The following is a 15101-nucleotide window of genomic DNA, read 5'->3' as shown; positions in this document are numbered from 1 at the left end:
CAGGAGATACACCTACCAAAACCAAATCTGCACATACCACAAGCTAATTCGATACATAAAGAAACCACAGCAGGAACAAACAGAATCCATCTTGCTTCCTCTCAGGTAAGTTTCCATTGTGAACAAAAACTGTCTGTTACAACGAACCTAAGAATAAAGGTAAGTTCCAACAAAATGTTACAGGAACCCGAAATCACCACATGACCCTGAATGTAAGCCCAGTCCACACTAGCCAGCAAAAACAGGTCAAAATACTGCTCCATTGCGAGCACTCACCGGGACACGCTAACTTCCCAGCCCATATGAGAGAGCAAAAACACAGCAACGCCGAAGCATGACACCGGAGGTCAGGTAAACTATGTATGTACACGAGTCATGCGGTGATGGATGTCCTGGGAAACAAAACGGAGCTATGTACATGGTGCCATCGCCCAGAACCTTCCTAATCGACGTTCTGGATCTCACCCATCATAATACGGTTGCTCACCACATTGAACCCCAAAACTGCAGCGCTCACCTTCTTCCCCTTCTTGCCTTTCTTCTTCCCTCCGCCATCCAGCTCCATGTCCACGCTTGTGCCTCCTCTGGCTGCAGTGGCAGGGTTTGCCTGTGCTGCGCCGTCACTGCGGGTACCACGCGTGCTGGGAGTTTGGAAGGCCATGTCAATCACCTCAGATGACAGGAAGGCCTTGTAGTTGAGGAACTTGTCGATGAACTGATGATTGCGGTCCAGAGAACCAATGTTCTCCCGAAGGAGTGTTTCAGCTTCAAGAGTTGATTGCTTTATGCAGAACTCAAGGAAGCTTATATCTGAAAGGGGAAAGCATACCGAACTTAACAAAAGTACAGCACAAAGACAAGATATTGAGAGTTGAAACTTGCAAGAACTAGGCAGCTCAATACCATTTGTTCCAGTGAGCCTGACCCATTCACCCTCGCACCAATCCCGGAAGTCCATTGCCTCTGCAGATAATAGGCGTTAGAACTTAAGCACAGAGATACTTCACAAACAGGAGAACTTAAACACAGAGATACTTCACAAACAGGAGGAAAAAAAATCCTGCAACAATACCTGTCTGCTTGTTTGAAGCTTCTGCTTTCCCTTTCCCAGATGTGTTGGCAGGAACAGCAGAAGAAACCCTGCCTGCCTGAGACTTTTGACGATTCGCTGGAGATTGATCCTTCGTCATGGAACTCCTACTCTGACTTGAAAGAGTTGGAAACTCCGACCTGGTTAACATATCAAAATAAAATAACATAACAAAGTCTACTGCCGAACAGAAAAGTAGGTATATTCTCGTGAAACATAAAATGCATATTTCAAGTCGATAACTATAGGGCAAAATGCATGTCCTAATTCTCTACCTGGTACCCCAAAAAATATAGTTTTATTAATTGGTCAACCAAAGTACCATCTCTAGAAATATGGCATTGTGAGGGAAGGAAAAGAACAATACTCCCTCCATTCTCTTTTGATAAACCTATTTCAAAAACTAAAATGTTCTCAAATGATAATCCTATTTGCTATTGGCATGGACTATGACAATAAATAGCACTAGTAACGAGGAGTTTCCAGTTAAAATATTGGAGGACTAACTAAAAAAGTCTGTTTTGCATTTATTATATGATAAGTAAGGTTGTTTTCCTTGGTGATTGTGTCAAGGTGAAATAGGACTATCAAAAGAGAATGGAGGGAGTAACAGATAAGTTCCTTAACTTGAAACATATGAAAAATCTCTATCATTCAGATCCATATATTCATCTTTTGTGAGAAAACTCCAACAAAAATATCCAACAAAAATATCCACCAAAAGGATCTTATCTAAAACAGAATAGATAAATAAGTGAGGCTTTAATGGTGGTTTTCATATAGATCTTTGCAAAAACTCTTAAGTCTTTAGTTCAATCATAATATGTTTAATTTAGTTTATTAATTGATCTTTTGTGAGCTTAGAATCCAAAATAAAATGTGCAAAGACATCTAAAAAGTAACAGAAAAATAAAAGCGATTATAAAAGCCACTGCAATACATACTGCCTCTTATCTTGTTTGGAGTGCTCTGAAGGGCCCCAAAACAAATCGTCTTCAGTGCTTGATTTGGAACGACTGGGAGCATTGGAACTCATTTGGACAGGGGCAACTGCCTTTGATGGAGATGATCCAGAAGCTTGCCAGGAAGAAGCATTCCCATGATTTTTTTGGTTCATGGCCACCTTTGGTGGAGTTGGTGAGGGTGCTTGTTGCTGCAGAGCAGCCTCAGACCTCCTCTCTTGTTCTCTCTGAATATCCCTCAACGACAAAGGTTTCTGCACCTTTGCAGAGTCACTAGACCATGCTGGAGCAGGCACAGAGCTAGCTTGATCACTCTTCCAAAGAACAAAATCGCCAAAGGATGGACCACTTGGCGGAGCGGGCAATATTTCCGACTCCTGTTGTGCTTGCTTGGCTGCCTTCCCCTTCTCAGTAGGCACGGAAATAGCTGATGGATCGAAGGAACCAACAGGTGAGGGGGCTTTCACGGTAGAAGCTTTTGTTTTTGTTGCCTTCTTTTTATTCTTCTTGTCCTTGGCCTCAATGAAGTCGTTATCATCAAGAGCAGGAGCATCAGGCTGAGCAGGAGCAGGTGACAGAGGAGGGAATAATGCATCATTGGCATTACCTATATTCTCACTATCTGCAATGCTTGACCTGGCCAAAACTTCTTCCGCCAGCAGATCATGCAACTGGCTTCTTCTATTTCTTTCACCAGCAGTTTCCATGCCTCCCAATGATTTGCTTGAACCCCCATAATGTTGCTCAGAAGATGTTGCCATGCCATTCCAAGGAATTGAAGGTACTGAAGCTGCTGCTGGCTTAGCACTTTCCTTAGCTAATCCTTTCTGTGCGCGCTGTTGTTCCTCAGCTTGGATTTCTAGAAGTGATTTAGGTCTGAGTCCCTGGGTAGGTTGCTTCCATGCACGCTGGCTTGCTGCAGTATGAGGATCAGATGATAGAGAACTAAATTCCAATTCAGCTTTGTTAGTGTCAAATTCCCCATGAAGATTTTTGGCTGGCAAAATCTCATTTTGCACGTTGGCAGGTGCACCCCAAAACAGTTCTTCTGTATCATCTGGTAAATCATGCTTATTTGCACCAAGATCAGAATTGTCAACCTCAGTTTCCTGCCTTGGCTGCTGGGCAGAAACCGTCTTTGAAGCTCCTTTGGCAGCATCAGCAGCAGCCTGTTTTTTCTTTTGCTTCTTTTTCTTTTCCGCTTTCTTTGTCTCCTGCACATCAGTACCTTTTACTTCAGTTGCCACGGTTGTCGCAATGTCAGACGAGGTGTTTTCTGGAGAAAGTTTGATTTCTCGGACTTGACTAGAAATATTTACATTTTCTGACTTTGGATCTAGTGGCGGTGCATGTGAATCCTTAGCTTCATCGGAAGCACTCCCTGGGACCCTAGTAGATCCAGAATCCAAAACCTTCTCAGACATTTCAGTATGGGCTGCTCCAGCATCTATTTCATGAGATTTAACATCCTTGCTCCTATCTGCAACTTCCATCAGCTTTGAGCTTACCACATTTGATTTCAATTGTGCATCATCATTTGCAAAACCTTCCAGCAGCTGAGGACGAGAGAAGTGTTCTTTTGAAAGTGCACCAACAGCAGTTTCATGGGACCCCGGCAGCGTAGCTATGGAGCTTTGAGATAACGCTACACCATCTGTACCCCTAATATTCATATTTGACTGACTAGGTTGTTGCCCCACCTGCATGCCATGGACAGGCAACTTCTGGTCAACTTCAATAGCCTCTTGCATTCTTCGAAGACCAAGATTCATAGCATCACCAGGAAGAGAAGTATGCTTCAATCCATAAGAATCATCAATCTGCTGATTGGGATGTCCATGAGGTGCCATATGAGAAAGTAGTTGTTGCTGCTGCAACAATAACTTCTGTTGCTGCTCAAGCTGCAGCTGTTGCAGGTGTTGTTGCTGTTGCTGCTTGAGCAATAACATCTTGTCCAACATAGAGAGTTGAGGCTGAGGTGTCAAAGGTGTCTGTAACTGCAACTGCAGTTGTGACAATAGATACTGCTGCTGAAGCATATTTAAGAGCTGTGGATCTTGAGATATCTCAGCAAGCTTCTCAGGTGGCAAATGAGCCAAAGCTGGTCGGTTTTGTGGCATGAAGCTGTGCTGTTGAACACCAATACCAATGTTCTGGGAGTTCTGAAGATCTTGACGCATGTTAAGTGCCCCTTGAGCAAGGTCTACACCATGCATGTTAGGATTAACATTTCTTGCTTCAGGGTAGTTGGACCATAACTGCAATCCAGAATTACCAGTAGGCACTTGAGGCTTCTCCTTTGATTGCAGCATAGCAAGCAAATCAACATTCTGAGATTGCAAAGATTGCCGAGATGGATCAGCCATGGGAGGAAGCAATTTAGAATGTAGGATAGATGCTTCTGGGGCTACATCCTTGTTAGGTGCTTTTGATGATGTTGGAACAGCATCTCCTGACCAATAGGGAACATGGCTTTGCAAAGAATTTTGCTTCTCCAACAGTCCTTTCTGAGCCAAAAGATAATTCATATTGATCCCACTCTCGCCTCCACCCACAGGAATGTTGCCAAAGCTACTGCCAAGTTCATTCATACCTGGTTCAGAAGAAAACAGTGTAAGACAGGGACACATGCAATACAGGTAGCAAAGAAGGTTAAGACAAATAAATATGGAATGCGATGAGCACATATAGAATTTGTAAGAGTAGCCAACCTCCAGTTCTAGCCATGATGTCTGCCGAAGGATTGCGCACATTATTAGACATAAGCGACTCCAGGAAACGGTTTTGAGCCTCAACTGCAGTATCTTTCCTACTTGGCCCACTGTCAAATATTCCAATGCCAGCTGATGTTGCCTGCATGCTAGTGGAGCTGATAAACTTCCCTGTAGGTTGAGTCTCTGGAACCAGCATATCACTTGGCCTTGAAGTGGCAAACCCTGGTGGTGGCCTTGCCTTTGCTCGCAGGTGAGGCATAACATCCCCAAGCTTTAAGAAAGGAATATCAGGGGGTGCATTCACAACACGAACCAGCAAATCAATACCAAAATAACCAGCCTCAAACCAGCCAATAATGTCAGCACCCGAGAAAGGGCCTTGTACTTGACCTTGTGGGTCTTTGTATAATAGAGAGAGGCTTTCTGGGTTAGGATGAGGTTGCATCAGACTGGCAAAATCATCAACACCCGGCACACCAGCAGTTTTAGTTTCTTGATTTAAGAAACTGGGTATTTGGTGCCCAAACTCAGAAGATGGTCCAAGCCTATGTTCTCCAATAAACTGAGATCTTTGTGGAACAACATAGGTAGATGTCCCAGGCCGCAATGACTCTCCTCTGGCAGGCAAATCAGCATTCCCAGGAACACCTATTAACGATAAAGTAGCCTTTAAGGGGAGGAAAACAAGTTGCAAGCTTCAAGTTACATAAAAAACATGCTACAGGAAATAAAACAAAGTGTATGTATCCAAGACAAGTTTCTGCGTTATCTCCATATGAATTTTGAAGCTACATCGTACCAGTTTGAATGTTTTTCCCCTATTAAATGGTTTTCTAATTTTCCTTTCATATGTATGGGCCTCACATGAGACTTGTATTATAGAGCTAAATTGCTAGAAATATTTAGAAAGCAAATGATAAAGACATGAATGATTCTCAAGATTATAAGAGAGTTTGACAAACAATAAACATATGCATGGATGATCCTCTCTGCATGATCACTTTAAGTTTGTTCAACCATGCAAGATGCTGTAGACAACAAAATTGTGTAAGCAGCAAGTCAATATAGATACCCCTAAGACTTCCAAAAGTATCCCCTTTATAATCTTCCATGCCTCCTGGCTGATCTTCTCTACCAGCTGGAGAAATTTAGAAGAGCATTCAGTGAGAAACTATACAATATATCTAAGGTTAGCACATCAAAACTAAATCGATAATCCATTTTTCAATGAATTTTGGTTTTTTATGGCACCACATTACAATTACCTTTACCAACAGAACCATCCTTGGAAGCCTGATGGACACCACTGTTAACAATATCCCCTTTGTCAATTGCTTTTAGAATGGCCTACAAATACAATTCAACAGTGAGATGAGGATGCTGTAGCACCATGACAATAAGATCCTTCTACTTGAGAAAAAAATAGCATAATTACCGCTTCTTCAGCAATAGGTGCAGATAATGTTAAAGGTTCCAAAGCATTTTCTTGCAAGAACACAGAGACTTCCTCAAAACAATCATCAGGAATCTTAAAGTCAGTGACATCACAACTTCTGTATATGTCAAGCAGCTTCATCCTACTATATTTGAATGCAGAGCGATCTCCTGATGCACCACCAGGTCTGTCAGAAAGTAAACCAAGTTGGAATGGTCGTGAAGATCCACTACTTGTACCAGATGTATACTTTCCACGACTTGGAAAATTTGCAAAATCATTGTCTGGCTTCCCTCTACCATATCCATAAGTAGCAGATGATTTCAGTGGAGTCTGAGAGGGATAATGAGACAAATCTCCTCGCCCACGTCCTACAGGATAACTAGATTTCCATGAACGAGAAATATTGTCATCCCGCTCAGTATCCTTTTCAGAATTGTTTCCATCCTTTCCATGTGCAGTAAAGTGAGAGAAACCTTTTTCACGGGAAGCATCACCCTCTTTGCCTGAATCCCCCCATCTATCACGCCAATTTTCAGACTCCTTCTCATTGGAACCCCAACGTGCAGTCCACTTATTCTCACGGCGTTGGTCATAGTTGCCTTCCTTATTGTTGGAATCGCCACCCCAGCGCTCCTGTGGAGCACGACGACTTTCCACAGAATACTTGGAGGTGTCATCTGACCATTTTTCCACTTTACGTGTATCACCATGTTCCTTGTCCGTTTCCCTCCAGCGACTCCACCGATGGGTTGAATTTGGTTCCCTTTCGTCATCACGCCAGCGGTCACGACGCCCAGTTTCACCATCAAGCACAGAAGCCCTGAAAACATCCTTTTTCTTCGCACTGTAGCCCGGGTCTTCACCACTCCCTAATGTCTTTGAAACATCTGAGCGGACACCCTGTGAAATGGGATCCTGCAACAAATAAAATAATCATACAAATCACCACAGCACCATAAACAAGAAAGCACTGAGGTAGATCAATGGCCGTGTTTGGATCCAAGGGCTAGAGCTATTTGGGCTAGAGCTATTTAGCCCAAGCAAATAGCTCTCCAATGAAATAGTTGTTGATATGTTTGGATCCAAGAGCTATTTTGAGCTATTTTTCCTTCCCATTTATTTGGATCCAACTAATTTCTCTTCCTGCAGGATCCTGTACTCCTGTGCTCCGCCGTGGCCTCCGTGTGGCTGTTGTGCTCCGCCCAGCCCTTCGGTGCTGTTGTGCGTGCGCCTGCTGTGCTGTGCTGCTGTGCGCCATGCTGCTGTGCTGTGCTGCGCTGCTGTGCTGTGCCTTGCCTGTGCGGTCCGGATCCGGTGGCGTTGAGGGGGAGCAGCGCCGCGGTCAAGGCCTCCGCGGTGGAGCAACAGGCGGGGAGGGTGGCGCCAGCTTGGGGATAGCGCGGTGGAGGGACGCGGCGGCGCGTGGGGGAGGGGGCGGCGCTCGTGGGGGAGGCAACGAGGCGGGTAACCGCCGGCGGCGGCGGATCGAGAGGGCGGCAGCGGTCATGTCGCAGGGGAGGGGGCGGGTCACGGCCGGCAGCGGTGGATCGGGAGGGTGGCGGCGGTCATGTCGCAGGGGAGGGGGCGGGTCACGGCCGGCGGCGGTGGACCGGGAGGGCGGCGGCGGACATGACGCAAGGGAGGGGCGGGTCATCGCCGGCGGATCAGGAGGGAGGCGGCGGCGGGAGGCGACGCAAGGAGGAGGCGGCGAGAGGCGACGCAGGGAGATACGGTCCGATGCGGCCACAGGGGAGGAGAAAAAAAGATTCTCTAGTGGGACCCACATCAAATAGCTCAAATAATCACCTCTTGGGTGTGCTAGTTTTTTGAGGTGGGCTATTTCCAAATAGCCAACTCTAGCCCTCATGTTTGGAGATTTTGGGCTAGTTTAGGCTATTTTAGCCTGAAAATAGCTCTAGCCCTTGAATCCAAACATGCCCAATATACGCCGGAGTGTTCTATTACCGCAATCACCGTGTACGGCATCAATATTATAACATCCAGCTGCTTAAGCCTAGCTAATAGCCTAGCTACCTAAGGACTAACCTTGTTTTCTGCCACCTTCACAAGCCACTGGGGAGAAAGGGGTATATCAGTATCCAGGCCTTGCTTCTCTGCAACAACCAAAAGCTACCATCAATATGACAGGAAACATGCCATTCTGTCAAGAGAGCGCATAAGGACAGAACACAATATACACAGATTATTATTACTGATGCAAGCTTCATCTATTCTAAGTTTCAAACTGATAGACGCATTCATGAAACAAAAGAACCGTTCAATAGTCATACAAGAGAAACATGCAGGTTATCTTGACATATAGCTGAGATTAATGAAATAATAATACCATAAATCGGAAAAGTAATTCAAATAGCTCCTGTGCACATCCGAAAAAATAATCAATAACTGATCACCAAAGATGTAGCACCCTACACAAAGCTACAGTGAACACGTTTTTCTTTTGAGGCAACAGGGTTGAGCCATTGGCTTTCAATCACCATCACCACAACGAAAAGGATATCTGCGTGTATCAACAACAAATATTAGGACACTATAACTGACCGTAACCAATCCAATCAGTCAATCAGCCGCCCCCAAAATAGACACAGTAGACAACCTGACCATTGCATCCAGTGGATCGCAAGCGATCGTACTTGACTACCCCAGCACCTCCCTCAACAAATCTGAAATACCTGGCGCCGCAGCATTCACCAGTGTTCCGAACACGAACTCTGCACCGGTGATGAATGAACGAAAACCGCAGGGCCAGCAGCCCAGCACCACCAAACACCCACCCAAAACCCCGCAAACCCCAGCACCTGCGGCGGGGATCGAACGCCCAAACGAAATCCAAATCGGAACAGCCCGAGAGGCGGGCCTGAGCTAGGGTTTCATGTAGATCGAGAAGCGGTGGGCGGTTACCTCTGGCGATCTGGGGCGATGGAGTGGCGTCGACGGCGAGGCGGCGGCGGAGGTCGGCATGGGCGCGGTCCGGAGTGGCGGCCATGGGCGGCGGCGGCGGCGGCGGCGGCGGCGGCGAAAACCCTAGAGCTGCTGATTGGGGAGGTTTGGGGGCGGGGGAGCGGAAGCGAGCGAGGGGGGTGTCGGGGCTTCCAGCCGGATAAAAAACCAGGTGGAGCCGTGGAGGCACACGGCGCACGCTTCCCCGAGGAGGACTCTTTTGCGTACAACCCCCTTAATTTTGTGTGCATTCTTTAAGATTTTGGGTGTATATCTTCGTCACCCTTGTCTTGCTGATATAAACATCTCTGACACTATTTTATTTATTTATAAGCGCCCGTAACCAATATACAAATAGATGGAAGGTGTTATCGAAATTGTACCCGGTATTAATGTTTTTTTGAGTCTAAAGATACGTGAATTTACGGGCGTATCCAACTCAGTGTTTCGCATTTGGGCTTTATAGAGCCCAAAGAGTCCTAGCTGGAAATGGTGACGATCCTCCTATTCGACACCAAAAGGAAATTCTCTGCTAAAGTAGGGTTATGGTTTCTTGGCCTATATATGGTAATTAACGGCCCATATGAATTTCGGGGATATTGGAAGCCCAACTATTTAGCACACATGAGTCTGTTTGACGACTCTAGTAAGCAACTCAATATTCGTTGATTCTTCCACCAGCCTACATACCCTAATCAATAGCCCATAAGGCTACAACGAATGATTATGCTCCTGGCCTATCTTTTATATAGGAAGCCCAACATTTGGTGCTAAGTAAAGTAGCACGTCTTGTGACGGGCGCTGCTTCTCCTCCAATGCTCGCCGACGCTACCCTCCTCGGGGAGTTGATGCCTCCCCATGGCTCGACGAACTCGTTCGCACGCAGCCCACGACTTTATCCGGGGCATCCTCGTTAGCGACTCCATGGGAGGAGATAGCCTGAGAGGAAGTCGTTGGTCTAGGGCCACGGTTCATGGTCGCACCCCTCCCTCGACGCAGCCCCTCGACCAGCCACCCTGCTGCACACCGCTGGTGGCGCTGCGGCCTGCAGCATCCCCTGGGTCTCCTCTCCAGCACCGTTAGTTGACATCCCCGCCATGCCGCTCCACCGCTACCCCGGCGCAGCCGCTCCGTCGCGCCTCCTCGCGTAGAGCAGCTCCGTCGCGGCACCTCGGCGCGGCCGCTCCTCTGTGCAACCTTCGGTCCCAGCGCTCCTCCGAGCAACCTCAACTTTGGCGCTCCGCCGCCCCCTTCGTCGGGATTTTGGAAATGGAAAACCGCCGAGACCCGTTTGGGGAAGGGTTGGGGGAGGTAACGGGCCGATTTGGTGTTGGAGATGAAGGAGCCTAGACGCACGGCCTACTGGGTTGGGCGGTTGCGTGCTCGCACAGGAGCACGACCGGTCGTAGGTTAGATTTTTTTTCATACAGGATTCTGCGGGCGTATCCAACTCGGTGTTCTAGCATATGGGCTTTATAAAGCCCAAGAGTCCTAGTTGGGAATGGCGACGATCCTCCTATCTGACACCAAAAGGAAATTCTTTGCTTAAGTAGGTTTGCTAGTTCCTTGGCCTATATGGTAATCAATAGCCTATATGAAGTCCGGTGATATTGGAAGCCCAACTGTTTAGCACACATGAGTTTGTTTGAACATGCTAGGACAGACCAACACTCTAACCAACTGAGTTATTTCCCCCTTTCGGGCCCTTCCTCTTTTTAAGCTTGGCAGGAGTCGTGTTATAAATGCTCTCGCTAAACCCATTGATGGGAGAGGCGAAATTGTTGCTTCGGAATCTCGCTTAATTGAATCTCCTGCTCCGTACATCAATCCAGAGCTCAAGACAACCGCGATACTCATTTGTTTTCCATATTAGTATACAATCAAAAGAAGAGACAAACATAAAGACAGAAAATAGTTAGTTGAAATTAGCTCCACTGCGTCCGAGAATACTTGAAGGTACCTCACCAAAATATTTGAACCAGGGCATAAAAACACTTTGCAAGTAAAATAGTCCTCAGCCCCAAGGGCCTGTCTGCAAAAAAAAGTGACCCTGCGCTGCGCTGCGCTGCGTTGCGTTGCGTTGCGTTGCAGGTATTCTTCTTGCGGTTGGCACACGGCCGGTCAGATTCCAACCGACGATTGCCGTTAGCGCTCCACAAAAGTGCTAGCCGTAGACTGGGGGATAAAATTAGCACCTGCACACCCACCCTGACGAATGTCCACTGAGATGAGCATGAGCATGAGATTGGGATCCTTCCATATTTGCCTCTTGCCCTGGGGACCAAAGAAAGGTACCAACTCCAACTGACCAACGCCCGAAACGAACAGCTATCTTGTCCGCACGCGACACCGCAGAAGCACAGGAGGAGGCCGTGCAAGAATAGCAAGCGAGCGGTGGTGACCTCACCTGAGGCGTCCGGGGCCGCTGGTTGCCTGGCGGGCCGGCCTCGGGGAGGTCCCGATCCCAACCGAGGCCGCGCCGCTGCCGATCCCGTCGCCCCCGCCTGCTTCGTGCCGACGGTGGCAGCCTCCGCCGATCCCTCCGCCGCCGAGGCCAGTTGCTTCGCCTTCGCCTTGACCCCCCACCTCATTGCATTGGTCATCTTTTCCGCACATCGATCGGATTTCGTTATGATGCAACCAACACGAAGCAAAACCATCGCTTTCTCGAATTTTGATCGGCACACTTTCTGATTTCAAGTTGCAATTCGTTCCTCTCTCACCATCTGATTCCTCGACCAGGTTATCTGCAGCAGCAGAGGGAGAGAGGAATCGCGAGGATCGGTCGCCGGTCTGACATAATCGGATCCGCACCATGTCTTCCAACCGCACACCCTCGCCGGCGACCACCGCCCCGCCGCCGCCGCCGCCCGCGTCGCCAGCGCCAGTGCCCCGTTCCTCCTCGCCGCCGCAGCACGCAGCGAGGCGCCTGTCGACGCAGAGCGCGCACCACAAGTCCCCTGCTTCGGGGGGGCTCCCGCCGCAGGCCGTCGCCGCCGCCGTCGCGGCGGCGGTGCTCCTCGCCGGGATCCTCGTCGCCTGCTGCTGCTGCTGTTGCTGCAGGGGCAGGAGGCGGAGGAAGGCGGCGCAGCAGCAACTGCCTCACAAGGGCATGATGTTCTACGCGGACACCTCCGGCTTCAAAGGTGAGCAACGCACGCGCGCACAGAGCCGCCGCCACCGCCGCCGCCGCGCGCGCGCCATGGCTAATGCCAGTGACGGTGGCGTGCGCGCAGGGAACAGGTCGGGGTACTACGCTCCCCCCGGCGACGCGCGGCCGCAGTGGCAGAACCAGCAGGTGGCCCCGGCGCCGGCGGCGGGCACGAGCTCGACCGGCGGGCTGGCGCCGCCCCTGCCGCCGCCGCCCGTGCCGATGCCCGCGGGCCTGGACACGGCGGCGTTCAGCTACGAGGAGCTGGCGGCGGCGACGGGCGGGTTCTCGGTGGCGAACCTGCTGGGGCAGGGCGGGTTCGGGTACGTGCACCGCGGGGTGCTCCCGGGCAGCGGCAAGGTGGTGGCGGTGAAGCAGCTCAAGGCCGGGAGCGGGCAGGGCGAGCGCGAGTTCCAGGCGGAGGTGGACACCATCAGCCGCGTGCACCACCGCCACCTCGTCGCCCTCGTCGGCTACTGCATGGACGGCGCGCACCGCCTGCTCGTCTACGAGTTCGTGCCCAACCAAACCCTCGAGCACCACCTCCATGGGAAAGTCCGGCCGGTGATGGAGTGGACGATGCGGCTGCGCATCGCCGTCGGCGCCGCCAAGGGGCTCGCCTACCTGCACGAGGAATGTAAGAACAGATTCAGTGAAAAATTCAGGAATATAATTGCTTGCCTATGAATGTTCAGACTTCAGACGAGTTCTTGACATGAATCTTTTTCATGGTTGATTGATGACCTGAATCAAGGCGATCCCCGGATCATCCACCGCGACATCAAGTCGGCCAACATCCTGCTGGACAACAACTTCGAGGCCATGGTAAGGCCAACATGATCTTTAGCAGTGAACAGTGAACTTTGAGGATTTTCTGACTGACGATCTGCTAATTTCGTTGAGCTAGGTTGCGGATTTCGGGCTGGCCAAGCTGTCGAGCGTGAACCACACGCACGTGTCGACGCGTGTGATGGGCACGTTCGGGTACCTGGCGCCGGAGTACGCGTCGAGCGGGAAGCTGACGGAGAAGTCGGACGTCTTCTCCTACGGCGTCATGCTGCTGGAGCTGCTCACCGGCCGCCGCCCCGGCGACCGCTCGTCCTACGGCCAGGACGGCCTCGTCGACTGGGTAATGAATAAGCGAACCTGGCCTCGGCCGCGGCCGGATGCACGTCGTCTTGCTGACACTGCTCGTCGTGCTCCACGCATGCAGGCGAGGCAGGCCCTGCCGCGCGCCCTGACCGACGGCAACTACGACGACCTCGTCGACCCGAGGCTGCACGGCGACTTCGACAGGACGGAGGCCGCGCGCCTCGTCGCCTGCGCCGCCGCCTCCGTCCGCCACGCCGCGCGCCGCCGCCCCAAGATGAGCCAGGTTTGATTGATCCCGGCCGCCGCCGTCCCTTCCCGATCGATAGCACGCAGGAGAAGGGGCTCAATCAACTACTAACCTCGCGTGCTCGGAACCGCATGCAGATCGTGATGGCGCTGCAGGGGGAGATGCCGCTGGAGGAGTTCAACGACGCCGCGCGGGCGGGGCACGGCGGCGCCTCCAGCTCCGGCTCGGGGTCGGACTACGGGTCCGGGTCCGGGTCCGGGTCGTACACGGCGCAGATGGAGCGGATCCGGCGGGCGGCGCTGCCCAGCCCGGAGTACAGCGCCGACTACCCCGGCTCCATCCCGGAGTTCGGCCACCCGTCGCCGGCCAGCAGCGCCAGCCCCGTCGAGCGGGACGAACGGCGGCGCCACGGAGGTCTCCGCCGGTGACCCCGAATGTCGTGTGATCTCACTCGTGTGCAAACTGCAAAGCTCACAATCAGCATGTGAAATGTGTTGCAACTTCTGTTCTGTGTGTAATGTGAATTGGGTGTGATTCGTATTTAGTATCTCACTTGCAACCATTTTTGCCGCTAAGGTCACAGCAACTCAGGCCATAGTTTCTAAATCAGATTCTTCAAATGTTAAATGGAAAGTTGCCTCTATTTCTTAGTTCTCCAAATTTACTCTAACCCCAACAATAGCCCTTGAATCCAATTTATAATAGAGATGGCATCTCCAAAAGGCTAGTTATTTCCCTGACTAAAAATAGAGATTTGAAGAGTATCTAAAAAGATAGATAGGCTAACCAACAGACTAGATATAATCTTGACTGTTCATATTCAAAACCTTCCACGTCAGCATTTTTTTTTCAATCGGGATATGTCTCGTGCCGGCGCCGGCGCGATCCTTCGCTGCACCCATCCATCGCCGCCCATCATTGAGGCCGTGGTGCGTTGCTTCACGATTTGTTCTGGAGTCTGCAGCCTCCTGCCCCGATGGCTCCTGACCAAATCCAACTCTGCACGCGGTCCTGCAACAAATGCAAGCAGCAAGCAAACAGATTATGCCTTGTTTAGTTGCATAAAAGTGATCTTGTAAAATACTGTAGCACTTTCGTTTGTATTTGATAATTATTGTCCCACCATGGATTAACTAGGCTCAAAAAATTCGTCTCGCAAATTACAGACAAACTGTGTAATTAGTTATTTTGTTTAGCTACATTTAATACTTCATGTATGCGTTCAAAAATTCGATGTGATGGAAAATCTTGTAAAATTTTGTAATTTTGAAAGGAACTAAACGAGGACTTAATCCCAAAGGCAAGAAGGAACTAGTAGCTTGCAGCAATAGGTGGCGGCGTGGGGTACTCGCCTACTCGGTGGTGGGGAGTCGGGTCGGAGCAGCGGCTGGGCGCAAGCCGCGACAACCTTTGGCGGCAGCAGCGGGAGACAACCGCAGGAAGAGG

The 15101-nt window shown here is 50.1% G+C and overlaps 2 protein-coding genes across 2 annotated transcripts; one reads left to right on the top strand and one right to left on the bottom strand.

Annotated features, from left to right (window-relative positions):
• Positions 1-77: 77 nt before the first annotated feature.
• Positions 78-9321, bottom strand: LOC120659298 (protein ESSENTIAL FOR POTEXVIRUS ACCUMULATION 1-like). The gene is made up of 10 exons (XM_039937377.1): positions 9127-9321; positions 8251-8318; positions 6202-7119; positions 6032-6113; positions 5839-5904; positions 4764-5414; positions 2035-4645; positions 1073-1230; positions 904-963; positions 78-810 (listed from the first exon to the last, which is right to left on the bottom strand). The coding sequence occupies exons 1-10, from the start codon at positions 9209-9211 to the stop codon at positions 443-445; spliced, it is 5067 nt and encodes a 1688-aa protein (XP_039793311.1). The 5' UTR covers positions 9212-9321; the 3' UTR covers positions 78-442.
• Positions 9322-11300: 1979 nt separating this feature from the next.
• On the top strand, positions 11301-14294 carry LOC120659297 (proline-rich receptor-like protein kinase PERK4). Its single transcript, XM_039937376.1, has 6 exons — positions 11301-12311; positions 12402-12953; positions 13071-13141; positions 13224-13445; positions 13530-13691; positions 13793-14294. Exons 1-6 carry the CDS (start codon positions 11981-11983, stop codon positions 14081-14083), a joined length of 1629 nt encoding a protein of 542 aa, XP_039793310.1. The 5' UTR covers positions 11301-11980; the 3' UTR covers positions 14084-14294.
• Positions 14295-15101: the final 807 nt, after the last annotated feature.

This window comes from Panicum virgatum, chromosome 2N (genome assembly GCF_016808335.1).
Source record: "Panicum virgatum strain AP13 chromosome 2N, P.virgatum_v5, whole genome shotgun sequence".
NCBI classification, from domain to species: Eukaryota; Viridiplantae; Streptophyta; class Magnoliopsida; order Poales; family Poaceae; genus Panicum; species Panicum virgatum.
The sequence above is the reverse complement of the archived record's forward strand: the minus strand, read 5'-3'. Positions and strand labels throughout refer to the sequence as shown.

What these genes read in the sequence shown, in the direction of transcription:
- LOC120659298 (XM_039937377.1), bottom strand. Translation starts at nt 9,211, where the DNA reads ATGGCCGCCACTCCGGACCGCGCCCATGCCGACCTCCGCCGCCGCCTC. An exon ending in TGAAGGTGGCAGAAAACAAG is followed by an intron (nt 7,120 to 8,250) that starts GTTAGTCCTTAG and finishes TATTTGTTGCAG; the next exon opens with GATCCCATTTCACAGGGTGT. An exon ending in TACTTTTGGAAGTCTTAGGG is followed by an intron (nt 5,415 to 5,838) that starts GTATCTATATTG and finishes TATCGTTAATAG; the next exon opens with GTGTTCCTGGGAATGCTGAT.
- LOC120659297 (XM_039937376.1), top strand. Translation starts at nt 11,981, where the DNA reads ATGTCTTCCAACCGCACACCCTCGCCGGCGACCACCGCCCCGCCGCCG. An exon ending in ACAACAACTTCGAGGCCATG is followed by an intron (nt 13,142 to 13,223) that starts GTAAGGCCAACA and finishes TCGTTGAGCTAG; the next exon opens with GTTGCGGATTTCGGGCTGGC. An exon ending in AGGACGGCCTCGTCGACTGG is followed by an intron (nt 13,446 to 13,529) that starts GTAATGAATAAG and finishes CCACGCATGCAG; the next exon opens with GCGAGGCAGGCCCTGCCGCG.